Source organism: Pelodiscus sinensis, chromosome 30 (assembly GCF_052426305.1).
Source record: "Pelodiscus sinensis isolate ZL-2025 chromosome 30, ASM5242630v1, whole genome shotgun sequence".
NCBI classification, from domain to species: domain Eukaryota; kingdom Metazoa; phylum Chordata; order Testudines; family Trionychidae; genus Pelodiscus; species Pelodiscus sinensis.
Window position 1 is genome coordinate 4,502,591 of NC_143081.1, and position 26,541 is coordinate 4,529,131.

Below are 26,541 nucleotides of genomic sequence, written 5' to 3' on the forward strand. Positions count from 1 at the left end.
AATCCTTGCGGAGGCCACGTGGGACAAAAATTTGTCAGGGATGGTACTTGGTCTTGCTGTGAAGGCAGGGGACTGGACTTGATGACCTTCCAAGGTCCCTTCCTAGGAGATAGGCAATCTCCATTAATTTAATTCTCCCCTGCCAGTCTTTTCCCCCAATGGAAATGGGACATGGATTTTGGGGGGGGGCCGGGCCCATCCTCTGCTTTGGGTTCCACCCCAGGGCCCCGTAATAGCAGCTGCCTGGAAGAGTTTCCAGTATCAGCTACAAGACAGTTACAAGCCTCTGTGCTACTTCCCAGCACCTTCCTTCTCTCAGGCAATTCCTCCCAGTATCCACTGATCCTTGTTCCTCCTCCACTCCCTGCAGCACTCCTCCGTCCTCCCAGCTCCTCGCGCGCTCACTACAGAGACGCTCTCTCTACAACCAGTCTCAGCTGGTTCATTAAATTGGCCCAGGGGTGCCAACTTATCTCGGCTCACCTGACTCTGCAAGCCCGTTCAATTAGCTCCAGGTGCTTAATTGTCCTGACTGATTCCGGCAAGTCCCCGCTGGATCTAGATTCGCCCCTGCCAGTTTACCTGGGGAACAGAGATTTGCTCAGGCTGTGGCTAATACATTTCTCTTCCATTGTGCTTTTGTATACTTCTGGCCTGACCCTGTCATGCTATGTCATGCTAAATGATGCAATGGCCTCTCTTCAAGTATCCACCCCCATGCAGTGTCATATTTCTACCTGCCCTCAGGAGTGCCTGCTTCTCTCTCCAGTATTATTCATGTTGCTAAAGACCCTATAAGTCCTGACCGAGGCTAGGGTCCCATGGTGGTGGGCATGGCAGGAACACACACAGCAAAAGTCCAGGAGCAATGGGGCAGAAAAGGGATTCAAATTGGGATGCTCGGTGGAGCAAGATACCCACTCCCCACTGGAATTAGGAAATTATTTCCCTGGCATCTAATTCTTTAAAAGCCCATCAAAGACCTCAGTCTCAGAGCCTTCTCTCAGGTCAGTGTGAGATCCTAACAAAGCCTGGATCACCACCTTCAAAACTTGTTTCTTAATCATTGCCCCTAACTAGCAACAATAGAGCGCCAACACCCTTAGGGGATGGGACCACACCTGACATCCGGGGCAGACTCAGAGTCCCCAGGGATCTGGTGTCGTATCTGCAGCCAGCTAGGTGGGAAATGAGTTAGGAGCTTTCATTCCCACCAGCTCGGTCCCTGGCTGTTGCTAACAGAGGCATGGGGATGTAGTTCATCTCTGTGTTTGGGGTTTGGAAGAGCCATACTAGCACACAGCTGTCAGATCTGGAGTCAAAACCCAGGGAGAGCCGGAGAAGGGAACAATGCAAGGAAAAGGACAGATCATCATGCATTTAATTCCATACATGGATGGAGCAGCCGCATCCTGAATTCTACTTGCCACCTTGTTTGCCCCATATTAAGAAAGACGTATTAGAAAGAGGAGCGGAGCAGAGAAAGGGGACAAAATTGAAGAGGGGCGGGGAACAGCTTCCGTACAAGGAAAGAGTTTAGGACATGTTAGCTGGGCAAGGAGAAGTTCAAGGGGAACATGACAGAGGTTCTGTGAAATTGTTCTGGAGGAAGCCAGTTTGGTAGGGTGACCTTCCCCACCCCAAAGCAAAAGAACCTGGGGGTCAACCGATGAAATTCAATGGCAGTAGGTTTGAAGCAAATACAAGCTGGTCCTTCCTCATGTGACCACTGTGGACGAGGGACCCTGTGAGTGCCCAAAGAATGATGGGGCCTCAGAGGAGAATCAGATCTGTTCACGGAGAGTCGGTCTATCCATGGCTGTTAACCAAGATGCAACCCAAGTGCTAGTTGACCCTCTGCCTCTGTCTGTCAGAGGCTGGGACTATAGGACCGCAGAGGGGTCACCCAACAGTTGCCCGGGTTTGGTTATTCCCTCTGATGCATCTGGAATGAGCCATTTGGGAGACAGGATCCCAGGGTCACAGAATGTCATAATTTCCTAGGGTTGGAAGGTCATCGAGGAGGTCATCATGTCCAGCCTCCTACCCAAAGGAGGACCAACCCAAATCAATCATCCCAGCCAGGGCTTTGTCAAACTGAGACTTATAAACCACTAGTGATGGACATTCTACCACCTTTCTAGGGAACCCATTCCAGTGATTCCCCACCCACCTAGGGAAATAGATTTTTCCTCATAGACCTCCCAAAAGGCTCGATGGACCCTTGGCCATCCTTGTGTCTACACCTTCAAAACGAAGGCTAGAATATTGGAAAGAGGGCAAAGGAAGAGCCAAAAAATGGACTTGAGGGTTGGAGAAAACTCTTCCAAGTGGAAGATGTTAGGAGCCGAATCGGCTTTACTTATAAAAGACACACTCAACCAAGGACCTCCGCGGTGCATAGACGCACCTGTGTAGGGAGAAAACACCAGGCACTTCCCGTCTCTGCATTTGTATAAAAGGGCTTAAGAGAAACCAAAGACCGGAAGCCAGGCCCAGACAGATACTAATAAAGCACAGAAGTCATGTCTGCACCTCCTGTCTGCAGTCAGGGTGGCTCGGGGTTGTGCTGACATGGGACCGAGGAAATATGGGGTGTGGCTGTTGGTGTGACCATAACTTTCCCCCTTTTTGTAGAGTTGGCCAAGTCATTGTAGGTCAGGGATCAAAGCGTCAACTGTAGGTCCGGTGCCTACATGAGCTGCAGATAAGAAGAAGTCTTCCCAACCACTCTGGAGGGATCCCTGGGTTGCATTCTGGGATCAGTGGGTGGTTTTCTCTGGTCTGGGCGATGCAGGGAGTGAGACCAGATGGTCATCATGGACATCTGAGGAGTCTTGCCTCAGTGCAGCACAGGAAGGCAAGTGGCTGGAATATCTTCATCAACAATTTAGACGATAAGAGCATGAGAACGGCCAGACTGGGTCAGTCCATCCAGTCCAGCGTCCTGCCTGCCAACAGTGGCCAAAACCAGATGCCCCAGAGGGAGGGACCACAACAGGGAATCATCATGTGATCCCTCTCCTGTCACCCATTTCCGGACAAACAGAGGCTAGAGACACCATCCTTACCTATCCTGGGTAATAGCCATTGATGGACCTAACCTCTGTGAATCTATCTAGCTCTTTTCTGAACCCTGTTAAAGTCTTCACCACATCCTCTGGCAAGGAGTTCCACAGGTTGACTGTGCACTGAGGGAAGAAAAACGTCTTTTGTTTGTCTTGAACCTGCTGCCTATCCATTTCATTTCGTGACCCCTTGTTCAATGGCATGGAGAGTTATAAATGTCAGGGTCGCTAAGCAGTGGAATAAATTGATTCAGGATGTGGGGGAATCTCCTTTGCTGGAGCAGGTTAACAGACATCTCTCAGGGATGCTCTAGATGGCTCTTGGTCCAAGCCGTGAGGGCAGGGGACAGGACGTGATGACCTCTTGTGCTTTCTCCCCATTGTGGTCTATGATTCTGTGAATACATTGCTCTTGGAGGACTATCCAACCATCCCATGTGTGGAATATGTTAACTACACAGAACTTCCCATGGAAGGCTCTGGATATGAGTGATGGGCCATGGACCCCCCTCCCTATAGAGACAGGAGTTAAAAACTACTCCTAAGCCCAGAGGAATCCTCTGTTTGGGGTTGAAAAGTCTTACCCTTTCCATGTTGAGCGAAGACAGCTGTCATGCAAAGGTGGGGATTGGCCACGGATCTTTTCCCTTTTAGGAACATACATTGGAATGGAATCCTTGGGAGACCCTTTCCCATAGAATCATAGAATCATAGAATAATAGGACTGGAAGGGACCTTGAGAGGTCATCGAGTCCAGCCCCCCGCCCTCAAGGCAGGACCAAGCTCTGTCTACACCATCCCTGACAGATGTCTATCTAACCTGTTCTTAAATATCTCCGGAGAGGGAGATTCCACCACCTCCCTTGGCAATTTATTCCAATATTTGACCTCCCTGGCAGTTAGGAATTTTTTCCTAATGTCCAATCTAAACGTCCCCTGCTGCACTTTAACCCCATTACTCCTTGTCCTGTCCTCAGAAACCAAGAGGAACAAATTTTCGCCTTCCTCCTTGTGACACCCTTTTAGATATTTGAAAACCGCTATCATGTCCCCCCTTAATCTTCTTTTTTCCAAACTAAACAAGCCCAGTTCATGAAGCCTGGCTTCATAGGTCATGTTCTCTAAACCTTTAATCATTCTTGTCGCTCTTCTCTGCACCCTTTCCAATTTCTCCACATCTTTCTTGAAATGTGGCGCCCAGAACTGGACACAGTACTCCAGCTGAGGCCTAACTAGTGCAGAGTAGAGTGGCAGAATGACTTCATGAGTTTTGCTTACGACACACCTGTTGATACAACCTAGAATCATATTTGCTTTTTTTGCAACAGCATCACACTGTTGACTCATATTCAACTTGTGGTCCACTATGACCCCTAGATCCCTTTCCGCCATGCGATGGCCCCAGTAGGAGGTGAACTATAGTGACACCTAGATGTCCTTGTTGAGCTTGGTACCCGGATTGCACTCAGACCTGTGTCCCATCCTAGTTCCCCATTCATCAGATGATGTTGCTTCTGAAATTATACAAGTTGGGGAGTCTCAGAAGAGCTCTGTGGTCAACTTCCCGAGGTCCCAAAATAGGAGTTAAGGAAGAAGCCTCTCTAATTGCCCTGTTGATCCTTTCCTCAGCTCCTCTCTGCCTGGTGGAGGACCAAGGGGTCTGTGCTGAAGAAGGAGAGGGGGAATCAGACCGTCTCTGGACTCCCGTTATCTTCATCGCGCTGTTCCTGCTCAGCCTGGTGTACAGCACCGGTGTCACGCTGCTGAAGGTGAAAGCCACCGTCGCCTGCCCGGTCGCACTTCAGAGCCTATAGCAATGACCGGTGCTGAGTGCTCGGTCATCCATCCGACGCCATCCCCATGCTGCCACCAATACCCAGTTATCAACCACCCTTGGAACTATGTGAGCCTCCACCACCCAGCATGTGACCATCCACCATATGACTATGCATTGTCCATTATGTGGCCATCACCACTCACTATATGACTATCCACCCTCTGGTCATCCACCATGTGACCATCCACCGCCCAACATGTGACCTTCCACTGCCCACCCTGTGACCATCCACTGCTACTCTGGCTACGTCTAGACTACATGCCTTTTTCGAAAGAGGCTTTATCGAAAGAAACTTTCGAAAAAGCCTCTTTCGAAAAAGAGCATCTAGCTTGCATTACGCAGATCGAAAATTGATCCGCTTTTTCGAAAAAGAGCATCCAGACTACTGGACTCTATTTCGAGTAAAAAAACGGACCTGGAACTGCTTCTGGTAGGATAAAGGGGCAGCCTTCACTTCCTGGTGCTGCTGCATGCCCTTTGCAGAGACGCGTGCTTAAAGGGATTCCCCCGACCAGCCATTGCTCTGCTCCTGCTTCTCGCTTGCCTACCTCTTAGAGGGAAAGAAAAGAAGATGCAGTGCTTGTTCTGGTTGCCCTGCTTTGTTGGACACCACAGCAGTTTATTTTCTGGTTTTTTTTTCCTGCTTTGCACTATGTTTTGACTATGGAACCTGAGCTGCCCCTGGGCAGGCGATGGCCTCACGCTGCCATACAGCAGCTTCTGCTGCATCTTCATGACTCTGTCATGAATCTCCTGCCCCATATGGACCTGGACCAGACCTACAAGACCTTTGTCCGGGATTCAGGAGCTCTGCCCTTGCCCCCAAACTTTTTGGGGGACAGGCAGATTTGGAGGCATGAGACGAGTTCAGACTGGTGGGACTGGCTCGTCGTGGGGCTCTGGGACGACAACCAGTGGCTCCGCGACTTCCGGATGTGGAAGGCCACATTCCTGGAGCTCTGTGCCTGGCTCGCCCCAGCTCTGGAACACCAGGACACCCACCTGCAGCCCGCTATCCCCCTGCAGAAGCGGGTCGCATTTGCCCTTTGGAAGCTGGGTACCCCCGATAGCTACCGCTCCGTGGAACACCAGTTTGGCATCGGGAGGTCTACTGTCGGGGCCATTTTGATGGAAGTAAGTCACTTTCGGGGGACAGGCCCTGCTGAGTGCGGGGGACTGCCAAGCAAGGGCAAGAGGGAGTGGGGGATAGAGTGGCAATTGGAGGTGGCTCCTTGGCCACCCCTGCACTGATGCGGGGGAAGGGGGAATCCTAACAAGGGGAGGGGTGGGTTGGGAGGGGGACAGGGTCCCCCCCCAAAGTGCTTAGGAAACCTGTCTAATTCCCTGTTTTCTGTCTGTCTATTTGTCTCGTGCAGCAGGTGGTGAGGGCCATCAATGAGAAGCTGCTGAAGAGGCTTGCCCGTCTTGGGGACCCGCACAACATCATTGCCGGGTTTGGTGCCCTGGGCTTCCCGAATTGCGGAGGAGCCCTCGATGGGACACACATCCCAGTCCGTGCACTGCCCCATCGAGAAGCCCAATTTATAAGCAGGAAGGGCTTCTATTTGATGGTGTTGCCTATCCTGGTCGACCACCAGGAACATTTTATGGACATGTGTGTCGGGTGGTCGGGGCGGGCACATGATGCCCGCATATTCCACAACTCCTACCTATACCACAGGTTGCAGGCAGGAGCATTTTTCCCCCAGTGGGATCTCATGCCCAGGGATGTGCAGATGCCGGTGTGCGTCATGGCCGACGTGGCCTACCCCCGGATGCCGTGGCTCCTGAAGCCCTACACCAGCCACCTGGATGCGAGCAAGGATCTTTATAACATGCATCTTAGCCAGGCTCGCATCCAGGTGGAATGCGCTTTCGGACAGCTGAAAGGGAGGTTCCGTTGCCTCCTAACACACCTAGAGATGGGCAAACGCCACATCCCGGAGGTGGTGGCCGCATGTTGCGTCCTCCTTAACCTGGTGGAGAGGAAAGGGGAGGCCTTCCTACCGGGGTGGGGGCAGGTGCTGATGGAAAGGGGATGCCATTTGAGTAGCCTTGGATGGCTGCCATCCGCCAGGCTCACCAGTCTGGTGTCCGAATCCAAGAGGCCTTGAGGGCGAGATTCTCAGAAGGAACCCACTTACTCTCCCATGGGGGTTTTGGCCTGTCCCACCCTACCTGTCCCTCCACTACCCTCCCCCTTTTCCTGGTTCTCTTTGTAAGCAGACATTGGTTTTTTATTAGAAACACTATGGCTGCATCTAGACTGGCAAGATTTTGTGCAAAAACTTGCCAGCTGTCTACACTGGCCGCTTGAATTTGCACAAGAACACTGACTTTGTAAAGTATAAAATCAGTGCTTCTTGCACAAATACTTTCACACTCCCGCTCGGGAAAAAGCCCTCTTGTGCAAGAATACAGTGTAGAGAGGGAAGGTCTGTTTTGTGCAAAAAAGCCCCGATGGTGAAAATGGCCACCGGAGCTTTCTTGCACAAAATCGCATCTAGACTGTGCCAATCTAGATGTGCTTTTGCAGAAATACTTTTAACGGAAAAACTTTTCTGTTAAACATATTTCTGCAAAATCATGCCAGTCTAGACGCAGCCTATCAGTAAGGAAAATGTGCTAACGGTTAAAAAAAAACCATTCTCTTTTTACTGTTCAAATGTTTATATACAAGGTAAATCTTTCACTCCAAAATAAAGATTTTGTTACAGGACTGAAATATCCTCATGGGATAAGTCTGTGTCGTCACAGAGGCCGTGTCCAGACTCAGGGGTTTTTTCGGGAAAAGTAGCCTTTTCCCGAAAAAACTTCCCCTGCGTCCAGACTCAAGCCGCGTTCTTTCGAAATTATTTCGAAAGAACGCGGCTTTTCTTTCGATGGCGGTAAACCTCGTTTCACGAGGAAGAACGCCTTCCTTTGAAAGTTCCTCTTTCGAAAGAAGGCGTTCTTCAATGTAAAGAGGCCGTCTTCGAAAGAGAGCATCCAGACTCGCTGGGTGCTCTCTTTCGAAAAAGCGGATTTCTCTTTCGAAAGATCCGCCTGCAGTCTAGACGCGATCTTTCGAAAGAGGCTCTTTCGAAAGAAGCCTGCAGTCTAGACATAGCCAGAGCCAAAATAAAATGAGTCGGAAATTGTGAGAAGCGTTTCAGGGTGGCTTTGGGGAAGTTGACCAAGGAAAATGCTACTCACAGTGTGTCTGGGTCCAGCTGGTATCTCACCACTTGAAAAATCCTTCTCTCATTCCCTTCCCACATCCATTCATCCATCTCTGTATATTCACATACCCACATGACCAAACATATCCCCTTTTCTTTTTCTTTCTTTCTTTCTTTCTTTCTTTCTTTCTTTCTTTCTTTCTTTCTTTCTTTCTTTCTTTCTTTCTTTCTTTCCATCCATTTCCCACCCGTTCCTGCCAGCCTTGAGGAGCTGAGGGATGCAATCCCAGATCTCTGGGTTTGTTGCTACCCTCCCCCCCGCCCGGCTCCCACTGAGGGCAAAGTGCGCCCTACAACTATTGACCTTACCTGGAGGTGCCCCCTACACACACAATGTGCCCGTCTGGTGGGTCTCAAGGGTCCTCTCAAGTGAGGGGTTGAGCAAGAAACGGAGCCTGAGTTGTGCCACTATTTATTTATTGTTACTCAGTGCAAACAACGAAAGTCTCAAAAACGTCACACACAAATCCCAGCGAAGAGCTCAATATGCAAGACACAGCACCACAACTGCAGCCCCGCTCCAGTGTGGGAGATTGGCCGCGGCGGGGTGGGTTTGGGGAAATGGAGCAAGGAGAATTTCTCCTCTACGGGGCGCTCAGCTTGACCAAGAGAGAGTTCCAGGGGCTGGCTGGGTTGGGCGGGCAAGGGACTGGGACATAGGCTCTTTCTCCTCTAGGGGGCGCTGGCTCTGACCAAGGGAGAGTTCCAGGGGCTGGCTGGGTTGGGCGAGCTGGGACCAGGACATGGGCTCTTTCTCCTCTAGGGGGCTCTGTCTCTGACCAAGGGAGAGTTCCAGGGGCTGGCTGGGTTGGGCGAGCTGGGACCAGGACATGGGCTCTTTCTCCTCTAGGGGGCGCTGGCTCTGACCAAGGGAGAGTTCCAGGGGCTGGCTGGGTTGAGCGAGCAGGGACTGGGACATGGGCTCTTTCTCCTCTAGGGGGCGCTGGCTCTGACCAAGGGAGAGTTCCAGGGGCTGGCTGGGTTGGGCGAGCTGGGACCGGGACGTGGGCTCTTTCTCCTCTAGGGGGCGCTGGCTCTGACCAAGGAGAGTTCCAGGGGCTGGCTGGGTTGGGCGAGCCGGGACCGGGACGTGGGCACTTTCTCCTCTAGGGGGCGCTGGCTCTGACCAAGGGAGAGTTCCAGGGACTGGCTGGGTTGAGCGAGCAGGGACCGGGACGTGGGCACTTTCTCCTCTTGGGAATGTTGGCTCCCACCCAGTCCCACAGCAGGGGAGTGCTGGGCGCAGGAGGATGTGGGACTCGGGCTGGTTCCTTGCTTGGGGCGCTGGCTCCCGGCATGACCCGCGGTGCCCGGTCACAGCCCAGGTCTTGGCAGGGCAGCGCGCCAAGCGGCTGAGGGCTGAGGAGGCCTCAAGAGATGAGTTGTTCTCTCCCCGCACCGGAGGGATCTACCAGGGCACCGAGCTGCAGGAGGGCACTGTGAGAGTCAGGACGGCGATGCCAGAGAAAGGGGGCTGCGCCCCTACACCACGCGCTGCATCACGTTCTTGTACTCGGGGCCAGTCTCCTGCTTCAGCTGCACCACGGTGGCGAAAAGCCACTTCACCTGCAAAGGGGGAGGACAGAGAGAGCAGAGGTGAGAGGGGGTCAGAGCTGGGGGTGGGGAGCTGCTCTGTCTGTCTGCACGTCAGTATCATTCTGTCTGGTTTCTATCTCTGTGTCTCCTTCATTCAGCCAGTGTCTCCTGAAACTGTTCTTTTTTCTCCTTCATGCCTCCCGTCTTTCCTTCCCTCCCGTGGTGCACCCAGCTGTGCTAGGTTGGCTACGTTCACCCTCTCTCACCTTGAACAGGGTCACCGTGGCACTGTAGCACACGCTCATGAGGAAGAGGGTGATGAAGACCGAGATGGTGCTCCAGAGGCTGTCGATCTCCTCGTCACCATCCTCGGTGCAATACTCTCCATATACGATCACCTCTGTTGGGGGGCGGGGGGGAGAAAGAGACGTCACCTCTGCTGTGGGGGAGAGAAATAGATGTCACCTCCGAGTCAGCCCGTGCAAGAGAAAGCTCAGATGTCATACCCAAAAGCAGTCTGGGTCTCCTTTTCTTCACCCATCATTCCATTTCTCCACTCATCTGTCTCTGGGAACATTCATCTAAACCTGGCCATAAGCCACCCATCCATCCCCACAAACCACCCATCCATCTGCACGAACAATCCATACCTACATATCACCCTTTATGTCTCTTTCCTTCCTTCTCTAAATACATCCATCTATCTTCACCACTCCATCCATCCATCCATCCCAAGACATAGCACACTCTGTCTCCTTCCTTCCATCTGTAGATATATTCTTCCATCCATTTTCACAACTCCATCCATACATCCCTACAAAGCATCCCTCCATATATCCATCCCCACTAAACCCTCCATGTATCGATGACCACAACCCATCCAGCCATGCATCTATCTATACCTGTCCACATAACCCGCTTTAGATACATCCCTCCATCCATGGCCACAAATCACCCACTGATCCATTCATATGTGAATCCCAAGTCACCTTCATCCATCCATGCCTGCACCCATGCATTTCTAATCCATCCATCTGTCGAGGACCACAAACCATCCATACACCCCACAGAGAATCCATCCATTTTGACATAAATCCCTCCCCCAATCCTTCATCCATTCATCCATGACCACAAGCCAACTATCCATCCATAAGTTCAAACTTGCTCACCTCCATCCTTCCATAAATACCACTCTACACTTTCATCTATAGATACATGCATCCATGCATGATGACAAAACCTCCATTGATCTATCAATATATTTCTAGATCCATCCATCCATCCATCCATCATCACTCACCACCCATTAAATCATGACCATTACCCATCTATCCATTTGACAATCCCTTCCTAGATACCTCCATCTATGTCTCTTTCCCAGACTTCTCTAGATACTTCCATACTGTATGATCACAAATTGCCCACCAATGTAGTGGTTTATCCCTAGACACTTCCATCCCTCTCACCATCCTAAATGAACCCTCCGTATACCCTCATCTTGATCTCTGGGTATTTCCATCCAACCCTGGCCACAAAACATCCATCCATCTCTAGACACTGCCTCTCTCTGCCACACTCCTTCCATCGCTAGACATATCCATCCACTCCCGCTGATGCTTTCATTCTTCCATGACAAAAGAGCATCCATCCATTCATCCATCCATCCCTAGATCTATCTCACCATTCATCCATTCATCCTTCTACCCATGACGAGAAACTATACACATGTCCTTACAAAATTAAACCTCCATTCTTTGATGAAAACAAATCATCCATCCATGTATCCATCCATCTCTAAATCCATAATCACAAACCATCCATTTATACATCCACTAATCTGCCCCTCAACATGTCCATCCATCTATTAAGTCATCTTCAGATCCAACCATCTGTGCCTGACTACAAACCGTAAATCTACCCCACAAAGAATCCATCCATCCATCCATCCATCCATCCATCCCCTCTCACCTCTCCATTTATCCCTGACCACAAACCATCTACTGATCCATCAGCCCATCTTTAGATGCTTCCATGTATCCACTGATGTTGCTCTAGATACATGTATCCATCAATGGCAGCAAATCATCTAACAATCCATCCCTAGACACATTCATCCATCCTCCATCCTTCTGTCCATCCATCCATGCCTCCATTGCCTCCTCTCCACCCACCTCCACCCATGCAATCATCCAAAGAAGCAAGTCTGCATCCATCTCTCTCTAGCTACATCCATCTATTAATTTATCCACTGATGCCTCCCTCTGCCAACCTTTAGGCTCATCTGTCCTTACCTCCCACACAAACTTTCCTCCACTGCATTCATCCACCATAGCCCACAAAGATAAAATGAATGCAAAACCTTCCACTTCTCCTCTCACTCATCCCATGTGGCTGCAGCCATACACCCAGATGTGGAAATTTGCCAGGTGTTAAATTTCAATGTGCCTTAGTTTCCCTGTCTGCAAAAGCTGGCTTAAGAGCCCTGTGAGACTAAATCCATAGGAGTGAGTGAGGTGCCAGGATGCTGGTGCCTCCACGACCTTCATCCCAATGACCCTGAATACCCAGGAGATACTTCAGCCATCTCTGGAGCTGATCATACAGGGCCCACTTCACCAAGGACAACCTGTAGTTGACTCAAGAGTGAGATGTGGGGATGTTGATCATAGTTTCATGGTTTCTAGTCCCCCCCACACTAGAAAGCCCCCTTCCCTAGAGGTGTTTGGTGAACAGGTGCATGGATGGGTGTGGAGGCATGTTTGTCTCTCTGTGTGTTGGGTGTTTCTGTGTGTACCACCAGGAGAGCACAGTGAGAGGAATCCTGTCTCATGCCGTGTGTCTGGTGTGCCCATCTGTACCAGAGTAGAGCTCTCCTCTCTCTCTCTGTCTCACTCAGCCAACCACCCGCTCTCCCACAATGTGTGAAACTCCACCTGCAGCTCCCAAGAGAGCAGGCATTGACCTTTGAACCCCAGGTGCCAGCTTGACATGAGCCCTGCTCTCAGCCATCCACGTCTGAGGCAGATACACACATGGCAGGACCCTGGGTGCAGGTAGGAGATGGGGCCCATGTGTGTGTGTGTGGGGGGGGGGGGTAATAGCAGAATCTGCTTCATCTGGGCCACCCCACTACATGGGCCCTCAAGGTCACCGGAGGTAACGGGACTTTAGCTTAGCTTGGTATCTGCTCTGGATAACAGCCCTACTACTGCTGTTACTTTGCAAGGGCTTAGTCCCTGTAGCAGATCCCTGCTTGTGGCATTTGCTGTATGTTGTCCTGGGTCCCCCTCTTTAGCTATCGCAGAGTATCAGAGGCAACAGAGGTGGAAGGAGAGTCTTTGGCCTCTTAGCTAGCAGGTGAATTGTGTATTCGAATGACCTTCCCCCACTGACGCTGTCTGGAAAATCCCTGTGGGGCTTCTGCTTCTGTCTGAGGTGGCAGAGGAGGTTGCAGGTTGATGCTGATACAGTGGTAATAGCTTACAGGGGATCTTTCTTGAATGCGATACCAGGAATGTCTGAATCACCCAGCAATCCAGCTACACACTCGAGCATCCTACTCTCCATCCAGTCCTTATCTGTAATCCCAATCCCCCATAATTTTCATGCATCCATATTGACCTATGAACACTATACTCCAACCTTCATATCCATCCACCCACCCATCCGTCCATCTGTCCATATGTCCATCCATCAAGCCCCATCTCTTAATTCCATTTACTTATATAGCTACCCCTTCATGTAACATCCAAATCCCGGCATCGATTGCCACCTCTCCCCTTTAACGCACATTCATCAATTGGCAGATACATATACTGGTCTATCCATCCATCCATTGCTTTATTCACCCATGGATTCATCCTCATCCCTCAATTACTCACTATCTGTACCTGCCCATCCAGCCAGCCATCTGCTCATCCATCCATCGCCATGCATTTACATTTTCCTGCCACCATTCATCCCCATTGGTGCTGACCCCCATCCCTCTCCAACCATCTGTCACAGTTGATACATGTATCTACCCATCTTTACTTCCACATCATCTACTCATGCATCCACCCATCCCACCCTTCAGAGGGGGAAAGGATAACTCAGTGGTTTGAGCAGGGCCCTGCTAAAACTACGGTTGTGAGTTCAATCCTTGATGGGGCCATTGAGGGACCTGTAGCAAAATCTGTCAGGTATGGTACTTGATCCTACCATAAAGGCAGGTGACTGGACTTCATGGTCCCTTCCAGCTCTAAGAGGTAGGTAGGTCATCTACTCATGTATACACCCAACCTTCTTTCCAAGTCATCGACTCACATATCTACCCATCTTTCCTTTCATGTCATCTACTCATGTGTCCACCCATCCTTCCTTCCACCTTACCTACTCATGTATCCATCCATCTGTATTATCTATTCGTGTTTCCACCTGTTCTTACTTCCATTATATCTACTCATGTATCCACCCATCCTTCCTTCCACGGAATCTCGCATTGTAGCTATCCATCCCACCATGCTATAGATGTATCCACACATACAGGATCTGCATATTAGAATCACCAGCACTGGAGTATTTTGAAATCTCCTGGCTCCAAACCTCAGAATTTCTTCACCTTGAACAACCCACAGATTTCACCCAGGGACACCACAACAAGGGAGTGAGCTGAGACTAGTTCCATTTATTCGCTGGTCATCACTGATGGCACAGAGAGTATTTACAGGAAGATCTACCAGACAATGCTAGCAGTGGGGCTGAGAAGAGCCATCAGCATTTACCAGGGACCTTGCGGAGTTCTTTAGATATTGGTGACGACAGGGCTACATGGTTGACCATGCAGGTGTAGGTGTCTGTGTTCCAGCTGGTCTTGTCGACTGTTATCTTGCTATAGAGGAAGTAGGTTGAGTCATTGTCCCCTTCCTTCATGGGTGAGGTGGTGACAGCTTTGTTGCTGGGTTTATTGCCCTCCTTCCACTTCACTTCGACATTGTCGGGGGAGAAGCCCCGCACCAGGCAGGTGATGCTGACGGAGTTTCCATTGCTGTTCAGCTCATCAGACGCCGGGGGTAGAAGGTAGACAGTCGGAGGAGAGCCTCGTGTGGGTAGGGATGGAGAACACAGATGAGCCACACACATCACTGAGCTGGGGCTGCCAGGGGAGATGGGCAAGGCCTGTGCATGTATGTGTGTGGGGGGGAGGAAGGGGAATGTAGGAACATGAACTAATTCTTCCAGGTTGGTGGGGAGGTCTGGGACTGGGATACCCCTGCCATGTGCAATGGGATAGGATGGTGTCAACTCACATGGGGATAGAGTGGGACTCAGAGCCAGGATCCCAGGTTGTTAGGGGCTGGGAATCCCCCTAAAAGACCAACCCTCCCTGCTGGGGGCTGTAATAGGGGTCTCCCACTTGGGGACCGTGCCTTCCTCTTACCTTGCTTCTTTGAGATGCTGATGGATTTGCTGATGGGCGGGAACAGACCCCTGGACTCCAATTTGCAGGTGAATTTCTCTCCGGTCTCCCAGTCGTGGGTGAAGATGGGAACGGAAATGGAAGCAGTGTAGGTTCGGTTGCACTGCGAAGACATGTTGAGGAAGTTGGGGCTAAAGGGCCTCCCTATCTTCTCCCGGGACCAGACCACTGCGAAGTTCTCCTTGTTAGGCAAGTTGACGACCAGGCAGGTGAACATGGAGCTCTCGCCCCTACGGAATTCAGAAGGGGATGGGGGCACTATGAAGACGCGGATGTCACCAGTGGTGCAGGATTGAAAGTCATCCTCTGTGGGTGGCTGGGGTTTGGGGCTGGGGATTTCTGGAAGAAGGGTGGTAGGTGTTAATTACTTTACAGTCCCCTGATGATCCCGCCATGCCTTTCCCTCTAGCACAACCCTCCCCATCTAGCATTCTGCTCCCAACCGCACTGAGCCCTCTTCCGAGACCTCTGCCCCTTTTCCCAGCAGTGCTGCACCCATTGCATCTCTTTGCAGGGTCTTTCTTCTCATTCCTCCCCCTATCTGTGTATGGCCCTGCATGCTCCTTGTCCAGACTCAAAACCACTAACCCAACCCTGGACATTTCTGTCTTTCCATGGAGTATTTTTCCCTCCCTCCACCCACACCAGCCACTCCACCAGATCACCCCACTAGCAGGCTCCCACCCTCTCTCCACTGCATCAGTGGCCCTTCCCTCCTACTCCCCTCCTTTGGCCGCACTGCCCCTACTTGGGATTTCTTTGCTGATGCTGTTGCCGGTGGGCTGGTGCTCAATGTTGCACCGATAGGTGTTGGATTGCCAGCTGCTTTCCGGGATGGTGACCTGGCTGCTGAGTGAGTAGAGGCCGGTGGAAGTTTGCAGCACAGAGGGGTAGTTCTTCACACCCTTAGTGTCAGGGCGCCACTGCACAGTGACCGGCTCAGGGAAATAGCCGTGGACCAGGCAGCCGATGGTGACCTGGGATGCTTCTCTGGCGCAGGAGGTGAGGGGGAAGACGGATGGGGGTGTGGGACTAGCTGCAAAAAAGGAAGCAAAAGACTATGAGATGCGGCCTTGACTCAGCCCGCACTATGGGGGTCGGAAGACAGATGGGCCTGTGGGTTCTGATGCAAAGGTAGAGAAAGCAAGGTCATGAGATGCAGAGCAGCCCCCATAACATGGCAACAGGGTCTAGCTCTCCCTCCTCCTCCCTTCATGGATCCTCCCCCACACTCTGTTCTGGCCCTTCCCATTTTCTTATGATGCCCCCAAAATACTTGCAGGACAAATCGGTACAATACCGGAAGGATTAAAGGAGAAACATAAGAACATCAGAACGGCCAGACTGGGTCAGACAAAAAATCCATCTAGCCCAGAATCCTCTGTGCTGGAAGTGGCCAAGGCCAGATGCCCCAGAGGGAGGGATCACAACATGTAATCCTTCCCGTCACCCAACACCAGAGGAACAGAGGCTAGGAACACCATTCCTAACCATCCTGGCTAATAGCCATTGATTGACCTAACCTACAGGAATCTAGCAGGCTCTTTTTTGAACTCCGAAAAACTCCTGGCCTTCATCACATCCTCTGGCAAGGAGTTCCACAAGTTGACTTTATGCTGAATAAAGATCAACTTCCTTTGCTTTGTCTTAAACCTGATGTCTATTAATTTCTTTTGGTGACCCCTAGTTCTTATATTATGGGAATATGTAAACAACTTTTCCTTGTTTGTTTTGTCCACACCAGTCATGATTCGATAGACCTCTACCATATCCCCCCTTAGTCTCCTCTTCTCAGCTGAAAAATCCCAGTCGTTTTCATCTCTCTACATGTTGGACCAGTTCCAAACCCTTCATCATTTTTGTTGCCCTTTTCTGAATCCTTTCCGATGCCAGGATATCTTTTTGAGATGAGGTTACCACATCGGTACACAGTATTCAAGATGAGGGTGCACCATGAAAGCGAGGCAGAGAGAGAGAGAGAGAGAGAGAGAAAGAAAGAGAGAGAGAGAGAGAGGGAGGGAGGAAGCTACTGATCACAGGCCGTCCATAGCAGAGTCAGGTAGAGAATCCTGGAGTCCTATAGCCCAACCTCCTGCCCAGCTCAGGCATCCCACAGAGCCCGAGAAATGGTTAATTTCACAGAATGGAGAGTTGTTCCGCATAACCAGAGGTGGCATTTTCCTGAAGAACCAAATACAATTAGGTGGCGATAGGGCAGAATAAAGGTCCCCTTAGACCAATCCCAGATCCTGTAGCTAGGAAACAGCCCAAGGTTTTGTTCATGGAAATGAAATCGAAGGATTTTTCTGGGTTCTCCAAAGAGGCACCATATCACTAAGTTTTAGCTTGTTAGCCCTGTGTCTGAGGTGGTGCCCGTGTTATACCTGCAGCAGTAACTGCAGAGGCACAGAAAATATTGGATGCTTGCTAAGATCATCGGCCCCCTAGTGGCCCGTTATATAGTCTGTTGCTCACTTGGTGGATCCTGGGAAGTCACTGGACACTTTGTACAAGACCCTGGGACTTTCTGAGTCAACCCTGTACAGTTTGCTCTTTGGGTGAGAGTGACTGTTTATATCATCCGGTTACTATTAACCCTGCGGCTCAGAGAGTGACAGCAAGGTGATTAGGGGTAGGACAGGGATTATGGTAAGGGGTGAAATCGTTCTTTAATACTGGTAACATAATGGTCTAGAAAACCTACCTGAGGCTCAGGGACATATCGCACCACATTCAGCTTTTAGAGCATAGTGAAAATGCGATGATTTGAGTATTGGCATTAGGTAGTTCATTCATTTTTTTGGAGGATGGAAGCTGGGGTTAGGGTCATGGTTAAAGACCAGGGGTATAAACAGTTGGGTTTGGGGTTTGCAGTAGGATTCTATTTCTGGGATTTGAGTAAAAAACTTTCCCTGCCCCAAACTCTAGGGATGGAGATTCTACTCCTTCCATAAAGAACTCATCCCATCTTCCTAGCGATAAAGTTTTTCCTAATATTAAGCCTAGACCTCCCCCAAACTCAGTTTTGGACACACCCTATGTCACAATCTTTCTAGTCAAGTTCGTCCCTCAAGAAAACACTCAGATCCCAACTGAGTTGGAGAAAAGTTTTTTTCGTGGACTCTTTCTTAATGCCTACAGGAGAAATCTCTCAAGAACTACAGCTCCCTCAATTTCTGGGTGCCAAAACTGGAGATGATTTGAAGCGGGCATGAGCTGGACATTTCGGAGCTGGTCTCAACTGCAGAGAAAGCCCTAAACATCCTGAGAGAGGCACCTCAAACACAGAGCCAGCTCTACTCAAAGGCAAAATTAGCAACCTACTCTTCCATCTGTCCCCAGAACTGGGGTTTCTGGGACGTGGCTCTGCCAGGAACTCCCCATGCATGGACCATGAGCACAGAGCTCCCCATGCATAGACCAGGAGCAAGGCAGGGATGGCACAGAGAGACCCACTCCTGAACTCCGTGAGTTCAGGGTGTTCCCTCTAACAAGAGACACCCGAAAGGGGGAATTTATGCCTGAGTTTAGCTAGTTTTCTGTTGCAAACTTTTTTAATCGGACGAAAGAAACCAGACAATTAAGTCCCCGTCAAAAAAGCTCAGCTATGCCCATCCAAGTTCTAACGGAAGGTCCCGCTCTCCCCACCCTGAACACCCCACCTCTGTCAATGTCCCTTAGCCCTGGCTTCCAGCCCCCCTACCTGATAAATCCCACAGCCCCCTTGCTCTCCCGCACTGTCCGGTGCTTCCCTTCAATTCCCAGAAGCTAGTTCGGCCTTGGGACCCTCCCGGCTCTGCCAGTGCCCCTCACTCCTGACCTGCAGACCCTCCCAGACCAACTCAGGCCACCATCTCCGCCAGGGCCCCTGATTCTCTACCTGCAGCCCCCTGACAGACCAGCCCTGCCCCAGCTCTGTCAATGTCAAACATTCCCATCCCACCCATCCCTGGGTCCCCCAGCCCTGCCGGTGCCCCTCACTCCCAACCTGCACCCCTGCTCGCCCAGCTCTGAACACCCTCTAAACCTGCTGGTGCCCCCTCACTCCTGTCCCTCGGCCCCTGAGAGGCCAGACAAGCCCCCCAGCTCTGTCTGGGCCCCTGATTCCCTACCTGGAGTCCCCTGACCGACCAGCCCTCCCCCCCAGCTCTGTCAATGTCAAGCATTCCCATCCCACCCATCCCTGGGTCCCCCAGCTTTGCTGGTGCCCCTCACTCCTGTCCCTCAGCCCCTGAGAGCCCAGACCTGCCCCCCAGCTCTGCCTGGGCCCCTGATTCCCTACCTGGACCCCCTGACAGACCAGCCCTGCCCCAGCTCTGTTGACGAGAACCAGTCCCACCCTGCCCATCCCTGGGTGCTCCTAGCCCTGCCGGTGCCCTTCACTCCCCACATGCAGCCCCTGCCAACCCAGCCCTGGGCTCCCCCGAGTATTGTCCCCACCCCTCAATCCCAACCTGCTTCTCCTGCCCCCCAGCTTTGGGCCCTACTCACCCTGCTGGTGCCGCACAAACTCGACTTGCAGCCCCTGCAAACCCAGTTCTGCCCCCACGGCAGATCCACAGCCCCTGCTAATTGTTCCGCCCGGGGATAATGACCCGCAGTCCCGGCCAGCACAGCTGTGATCCAATCAGCAGCCCCTGCTAGCCCCGTCCCAGCCCCCCAGCCCAGCCTGTGCCCTTCGCTCCTGACCCATAGCTCCAGCAGGCCTCTCCATACAACCCCAGTGCTGCCAGTGCCCCTCACTCCCGACCCACAGTCCCTGCTAGCCCAGCACGGGGCTCCCTCGGCCATGCCAGTGGCCCTGACTCCTGATCAACACCCCTGCTAATTGCCAAACCCGGGCATCATGACCCGTAGACCCTGCTAGCTCAGCTACGTTCCTCCAGTTCCCTTTCTGCCCCTCACTCCCATCCTCCAGCCCTGCCCTGTGCTCCCTGCAGCCCGGCCAGTGCCCCGCACTCCCATTCCTCGTCCCCTGCTCGCTCAGTTCTGGGCTCCCCCCAGACCCTGCTGGTGCACCCACACCTGCGCTCTTGGGGCCTGGGAGCTCTTTCACCCCTGGCTCCCCAGCGGCTGGGTGGGGTGTGAGGGATGCAGCTCTGCTCTTCCCCTGCTCTGAGGACAGGGCACAGCCTGCCCTGAGTTGTCCTGTTTGGGCTCCCAGGCCGTGTCCCCGAGCCCTGTCCCCGCTGCTCAAACTCGATCTGCAGCCCCTGCCAGCCCAGCCCTGGGCCCCCAGCCCAGCCTGTGCCCTTCACTCCTGACCCATAGCCCCAGCCAGCTGAGCCCTACAACCCTAGCCCTGCTGGTGCCCCTCACTCCCGATCTGTATCCCCTGCTAGCCCAGCCCTGTGCACCAAGACCACCAGTGTCTCTCACTCCCGCCCCACAGTTCCTGCCTCCCCAGCCCTACACCCTGCGTCCTGCCAGTTCTCCTCACTCCCGACCCACTGAGTTCTGTCCCCCCCAGCCCTGCTAGTGCCCGTCACTCCCAGTCCAGAGCCTCTGCTAGCCCAGCCCTGGGCCCCCTCAGCCCTGCCGATGTCCCTCACTCCTCACCTGCACCCCTGTGAGCCCAGAGCTTGCGCTCTGCCCTGCCAGTGCCCCTCACTCCCAGCCCAGAGCTCGCTGCTTCCCCGCTCTGCTGGTGCCCCTAACACCCGACCCACAGCCCCAGCTAGTCCAGCCCTGGGCTCCCCCAATCCTGCTACTGCTCCTCAGTCCTGACCCGCAGCCCCAGCTACCAAGCCCTGGGCTCCCCCAGCCCTGCTACTGCCCCTCAGTCCCGACCCACAGCCCCAGCTACCCAGCCCTGGGCTCCCCCAGCCCTGCTACTGCCCCTCAGTCCTGACCCACAGCCCCAGCTACCAAGCCCTGGGCTCCCCCAGCCCTGCTACTGCCCCTCAGTCCTGACCCACAGCCCCAGCTAGCCCTGCCCTGGGCTCCCCCAGTCCTGCTACTGCCCCTCAGTCCTGACCCACAGCCCCAGCTAGCCCAGCCCTGGGCCCCCCCAGCCCTGCTACTGCCCCTCAGTCCTGACCCACAGCCCCAGCTAGCCCAGCCCTGGGCCCCCCCCAGCCCTGCTACTGCCCCCCAGTCCTGACCCACAGACCCAGCTACCCAGCCCTGGGCTCCCCCAGCCCTGCTACTGCCCCTCAGTCCTGACCCACAGCCCCAGCTAGCCCAGCCCTGGGCCCCCCCAGCCCTGCTACTGCCCCTCAGTCCTGACCCACAGCCCCAGCTAGCCCAGCCCTGGGCCCCCCCCAGCCCTGCTACTGCCCCCCAGTCCTGACCCACAGACCCAGCTACCCAGCCCTGGGCTCCCCCAGCCCTGCTACTGCCCCTCAGTCCTGACCCACAGCCCCAGTTAGCCCAGCCCTGGGCCCCCCCAGCCCTGCTACTGCCCCTCAGTCCTGACCCACAGCCCCAGTTAGCCCAGCCCTGGGCCCCCCCAACCCCAGCTACCCAGCCCTGGGCTCCCCCAGCCCTGCTGCTGCCCCTCAGTCCTGACCCACAGCCCCAGCTAGTCCAGCCCTGGGCTCCCCCAGCCCTGCTACTGCCCCTCAGTCCTGAACCACAGCCCCAGCTAGCCCAGCCCTGGGCCCCCCCAGCCCTGCTACTGCCCCTCAGTCCTGACCCACAGCCCCAGCTACCCAGCCCTGGGCTCCCCCAGCCCTGCTGCTGCCCCTCAGTCCTGACCCACAGCCCCAGCTAGCCCAGCCCTGGGCTCCCCCAGCCCTGCTACTGCCCCTCAGTTCCGACCCACAGCCCCAGCTAGCCCATCCCTGGCCCCCCCAGCCCTGCTACTGCCCCTCAGTCCCGACCCACTGCCCCAGCTAGCCCAGCCCTGGGCTCCCCCAATCCTGCTACTGCCCTCCAGTCCTGAGCTGCAGCCCCAGCTACCCAGCCCTGGGCTCCCCCAGAGCAGCCTGTGCCCTTTGCTACTGACCCACAGCCCCAGCAGGCCTCGCCATCCAACCCCAGTGCTGCCAGTGCCTCTCACTCCTGAGCCACAGTTCCTGCTGGCCCAGCCCTGGGCTCTTCCTGCCCTGCCAGTGCCCCTCACTCCTGACCTGTCCCCCCTGCTAGCCCAGCCGAGCTCCCCCCAGCCCTGCTAGTGCCCAACACTCCCAGCCCACAGCCCCTGCCAGCCCAGCCCTGGGCCCCACTCACCCCTGTCTGTGCCCCTCAACCCCAACCTGCAGCCCCTGCTAACCCAGTTCTGCCCCCACGGCTGATCCACAGCCCCTGCTAATTGTTCAGCCCTGGGATCATGACCGCAGTCCCAGCCAGCACAGCTGTGTTCCAACCTGCAGGCCCTGCTAGCCCTGTCCTGACCCCCCAGCCCAGCCTGCACCCTTCACTCCTGATCCATAGCCCCAGCCAGCCTAGCCCTACAACCCCAGGGCTGCCAGTGCCCCTCACTCCTGACCCACAGTTCCTGCTAGACCAGCCCTGCTTCCCCCAGTCTTGCTAGTGCCCCTTACTCCTGACCCACAGTTCCTGCTAGCCCAGCCCTGCTTCCCCCAGTCCTGCTCATGCCCCTCATTCCCAACCTGGACCCTGTGCTAGCCCAGCCTGGGGCTTACCCAGCCCTGTTAGTGCCTGTCACTCCCAGCCTGCAGGCCCTACCAACCCGGCCCTAGGCCCCCCTGCAATGACGGTGCCCCTGACTCCTGAGCTACAGCTCCTGCTAATTGCCAAGCCCTGGGATCATGACCCGCAGTCCCTGCTAGCTCAGCTGCATTTCTCCAGTTCCCTTTCTGCCCCTCACTCCCGTCCCCCAGCCCTGTCTTGTGCTCCCCGCAGCTCTGCCAATGCCCCCATGCCCAATCCACGTCCCCTGCTGGCTCAGTTCTGGGCTCCCCCCAGACTCTGCTCTTGTCCCCATGCCTGAGCTCTTGGGAACACTGTCACCCTTGGTTTCCCAGCTGCTGGGTGGGGTGTGAGGGATGCAGCTCTGGCCTCCATCTCTGCCTTGGGAGCACAGCCTGCCCTGAGTTACCCCAGCACACCCAGGCCGTGCATAGGGAGCCATGTGCTGCACCCTGCCCCACTACGGCCTCTGCACATGGGGACATGCCCCACCTCTCTTCAGAGATTAGAGGAGACCTCAGCCTGCCTGGCTCCCAGGCCTCTGCTCAACCACTAGCCCCCACTCCCCTCCCAGAGCTGGAAAGAGAGCCCAGGAGTCCTGGCTCCTCTGTCAAGCACACGACTTCCCTAATGGGTCTCTCTGTGGTAGAGGAAAGCGCTCCACACTCACGTGAGAAGTCAAGAGTTCACAGGCCAAATGACCAGCCGTGGTCCCCAGCCGTGGTGGGTCGCGGCCGAACGCTCGGGCGGAGGCTGTGTCCGGGAGCCCAGCGCTGCTCCGTGTCTGCCGTGCCGTGCATCTGAGGGACCTGTGCCTCTGAGACAGCCCCTCTTCTTCCCATAAATGAACGTCAATTCAATTGTCCCAACAGGGACTCTCGGGGCTGGAGGAGGTTAGAAGGTGTGAAATTCCCACAGGTGGGCAGAGCGGGGGGGAAAACCCGGGCTGAAAAAAATGACTGAGGTGCGACTTTCACTGGTGGCAACTTCCCCTTTTCAGCCACCTTGTTTGTTTGTTTGTTTGTCGGCTGCTTCCCCCAAGGGAGACGCTCGTGAAAGCTGCAGAGGTCACAGACATTTTCGGTTCCCAGGGTGCGGGGGGGAGGGGTGGGAATCACACGTTCAAAAGAGACCTCAGGATTCATTGAGAGCAACCCTCTTGCCCAAAGCAGGACCAAGACCAACTCAATCCTCCCAGCCAGGTCTTGGTCAAGCCTAGACTTCAACACCTCTAGGGATGGAGATTCCACCTCCTCCCTTGGGAACCCATCCCAGTGTTTCACCACCTGCGTAGTGAGACAGACAGACAGACGGGCTGTGTAGGGATAGATAGGTAGATATTCAATGTACAAATATCTCTCTCCTCAATGCTTCTTCGAAGGGGATGAGAACTAAACGTGGGTTTCCTGTAAATATGACTGTGGGTAAAATGACCACTGAAACGTGACACGTTTTGAACTCAGCAATTCCTGGCATTTCAGGGCAGAAGAAGGGATGTCTGGGATCGGCCTGTTCCCTGTCCACTCTTGTCCCAAGCCCCCAAATCCCAGCCAAGTCAGAGGCTACGTCTATATAGGCAAGATTTTGCTCAAATACTCTTTAACGCAAGAGTATTTGAGTAAGAGAACGTCTCGGCTTGACAAAGCCCTGGCCGGGTTGATTTAGTTGGAACTGGTCCTGCCTAGAGCAGGGGGCTGGACTTGATGACCTTCTGAGGTCTCTTCCAGTTCTATGATTCTGTGATTCTACACTGGCATGTGCCTTTGCGCAAAAGATGTGCTTTTACACAAGAACATCCATGCCAGTGTAGACGCTGTCTTGCGCAAGAAAGCGCCGATGGCCGTTTTAAACATCAGGCTTTCTTGCGCAAGAAATTGATGTTGCCTGTCTACACTGGCCTCTTGCGCAAGAACCATTGCGCAAGAAGGCTTATCGCAGGAGCATCAGAGTATTTGCTCAAGAAGCACTGATTTTATACAGTCAGGCTGTGTCTAGACTGGCCAGTTTTTGTGGAAAATCAGCCGCTTTTCCGGAAAAACTTGCCAGCTGTCTACACTGGCCACTTGAATTTCCGCAAAAGCACTGACGATCTCGTGTAAGATTGTCAGTGCTTTTGCGGAAATACTATGCTGCTCCCGTTCGGGCAAAAGTCTTTTTCTGAAAAACTTTGGCGCAAAAGGGCCAGTGTAGACAGCAGAGATTTGTTTTCCGCAAAAAAGGCCCGATCGCGAAAATGGAGATCGGGGCTTTTTTGCGGAAAAGCGCGTCTAGATTGGCCACGGACTCTTTTGAGTCTGGCACTTTGGCAGGTGCCTGCACGGATCTGCAGCCACTAGAGGCAGTGAATTACATTCTATTCTAAGATGATCTGTGGTGGGGTTGAGTCCAGATGGGATCCAGAAGCTTACCGATGCAGGGAAGATAAGGAGGGAAACTGCTCAAATCCATCCTTTGCCCCATCATGGGATCTGGGGGTCCATATGAATCTGGAATCTCATCTCCATTGGCTGCCACATGGCCAATGATCTCAATGAGCGACATCAAGCGGGTGCTTCAGGCAGTGTACACAAGAGGATACTGTTCCTGGAGGGCAGGATTGCGATTCCGTGGGCGATTCTTTGAGTTTCCCTGCTGGGGTTTCCAAAGGGATTCAAGCTCTCCCATCCCCCATTGGCTTGTAGTGAGAGTTGGGGGGTCCTGCCCTAAGGACCATTAGTGGTCAAGGGGGTGAAATGTAAGTTGTCCTTTTCCCTGTGCAGGGAGTGGAGACTTACGGGAGATGAGTTCCCTCAAGACAGTGGTTCCCAAAATTTTCTGTCTGATTTTTGAAAAACCCTCACGCCTCCTGTGGCGTAGTGAGGGTGCTGTCTGCTCTGTGACCCGGGGTCCCCCTGTGCTGTGATGGGAGATTCTCATTGACTCTCCTAAATGTGTATTAACGCAGACACCCAGGCTCAGCCACCCAGGGAGAGACAAAGGGAGGAAGATGGAGACCAACACCTGGCTGGGGGGCAGGACAAGGAGGGAGTGGGAGTTTCTGGCTGGAATCATGGAGGAAACAGCCTAAGCAAGGCTTAGGAAACAGCCTAACCAAGGGGACTTGGATTTAGGGGCCCAATCTCCCCCATCTCAAGGGGGCTGAGGCATCCTAGGCCTGCCCTGTAACTAGATTACATCTGTGCTGTGCTGTATCCTGGAGAAGCAATAATCTCCCTCTATTCTACTGGCTGGTGGAGTCTGTTTGTGCCACTATTGGAGTGCAGGAGTCGGGGGAACCCTGATACGTCGCCACATGGGGCTCAACATGCGACACACAAGTGGGAACCAAACCAAAAAAGTAGTCAATATAATGGTCTTGTCTTGATATGCATTTTAGTAGTTTAATTCCTGGGACTGTCATTGCTCATTAAAAGTGCATATGAGTGGAAATCGGGTAAATATTGCATCTCCCCCCCCCTCCCAAAAAAAGGAACTGAGCAGGGCAGGAAAACTTGATGGGGGAGAGCTAGGTCACCTTGCACCCCCTCTGGAATTTCTTCATGCCCCACCAGGGGGGCACACAGACCCTGGAAACCCATGCTCCAGAGCTTTGGGTGTGGCATGGGGGGTCTAGTGTTAAGTGGAGGATGGTTGAGGATCTGGGTGAGCACATTTGCCCTCTGAATCCCACCTGCCCTTGCTGAGAAATGGGGAGTGATGCACTGAGTGGGGGATGTCTGTGGAGTTCATGAATTTCACTCTGGAAGGCCCCTGAGTGGAGCAAACAGGACAGCTCCGACCACTGCTGTGTTAACTACAAGGGAGCATTCTGCCAGTGGAGCCGGA

At 53.5% G+C, this 26,541-nt stretch overlaps 1 gene segment (V, D, J or C); it reads right to left on the bottom strand.

Moving 5' to 3' along the window:
* Positions 1-9,608: 9,608 nt before the first annotated feature.
* LOC102450045 (immunoglobulin heavy constant gamma 2-like) lies at positions 9,609-25,257 on the bottom strand. The segment is given in 6 exon segments: positions 9,609-9,692; positions 9,929-10,101; positions 14,426-14,740; positions 15,082-15,459; positions 15,869-16,156; positions 25,125-25,257. Coding segments are annotated over 6 exon segments (1,371 nt in total).
* Positions 25,258-26,541: the final 1,284 nt, after the last annotated feature.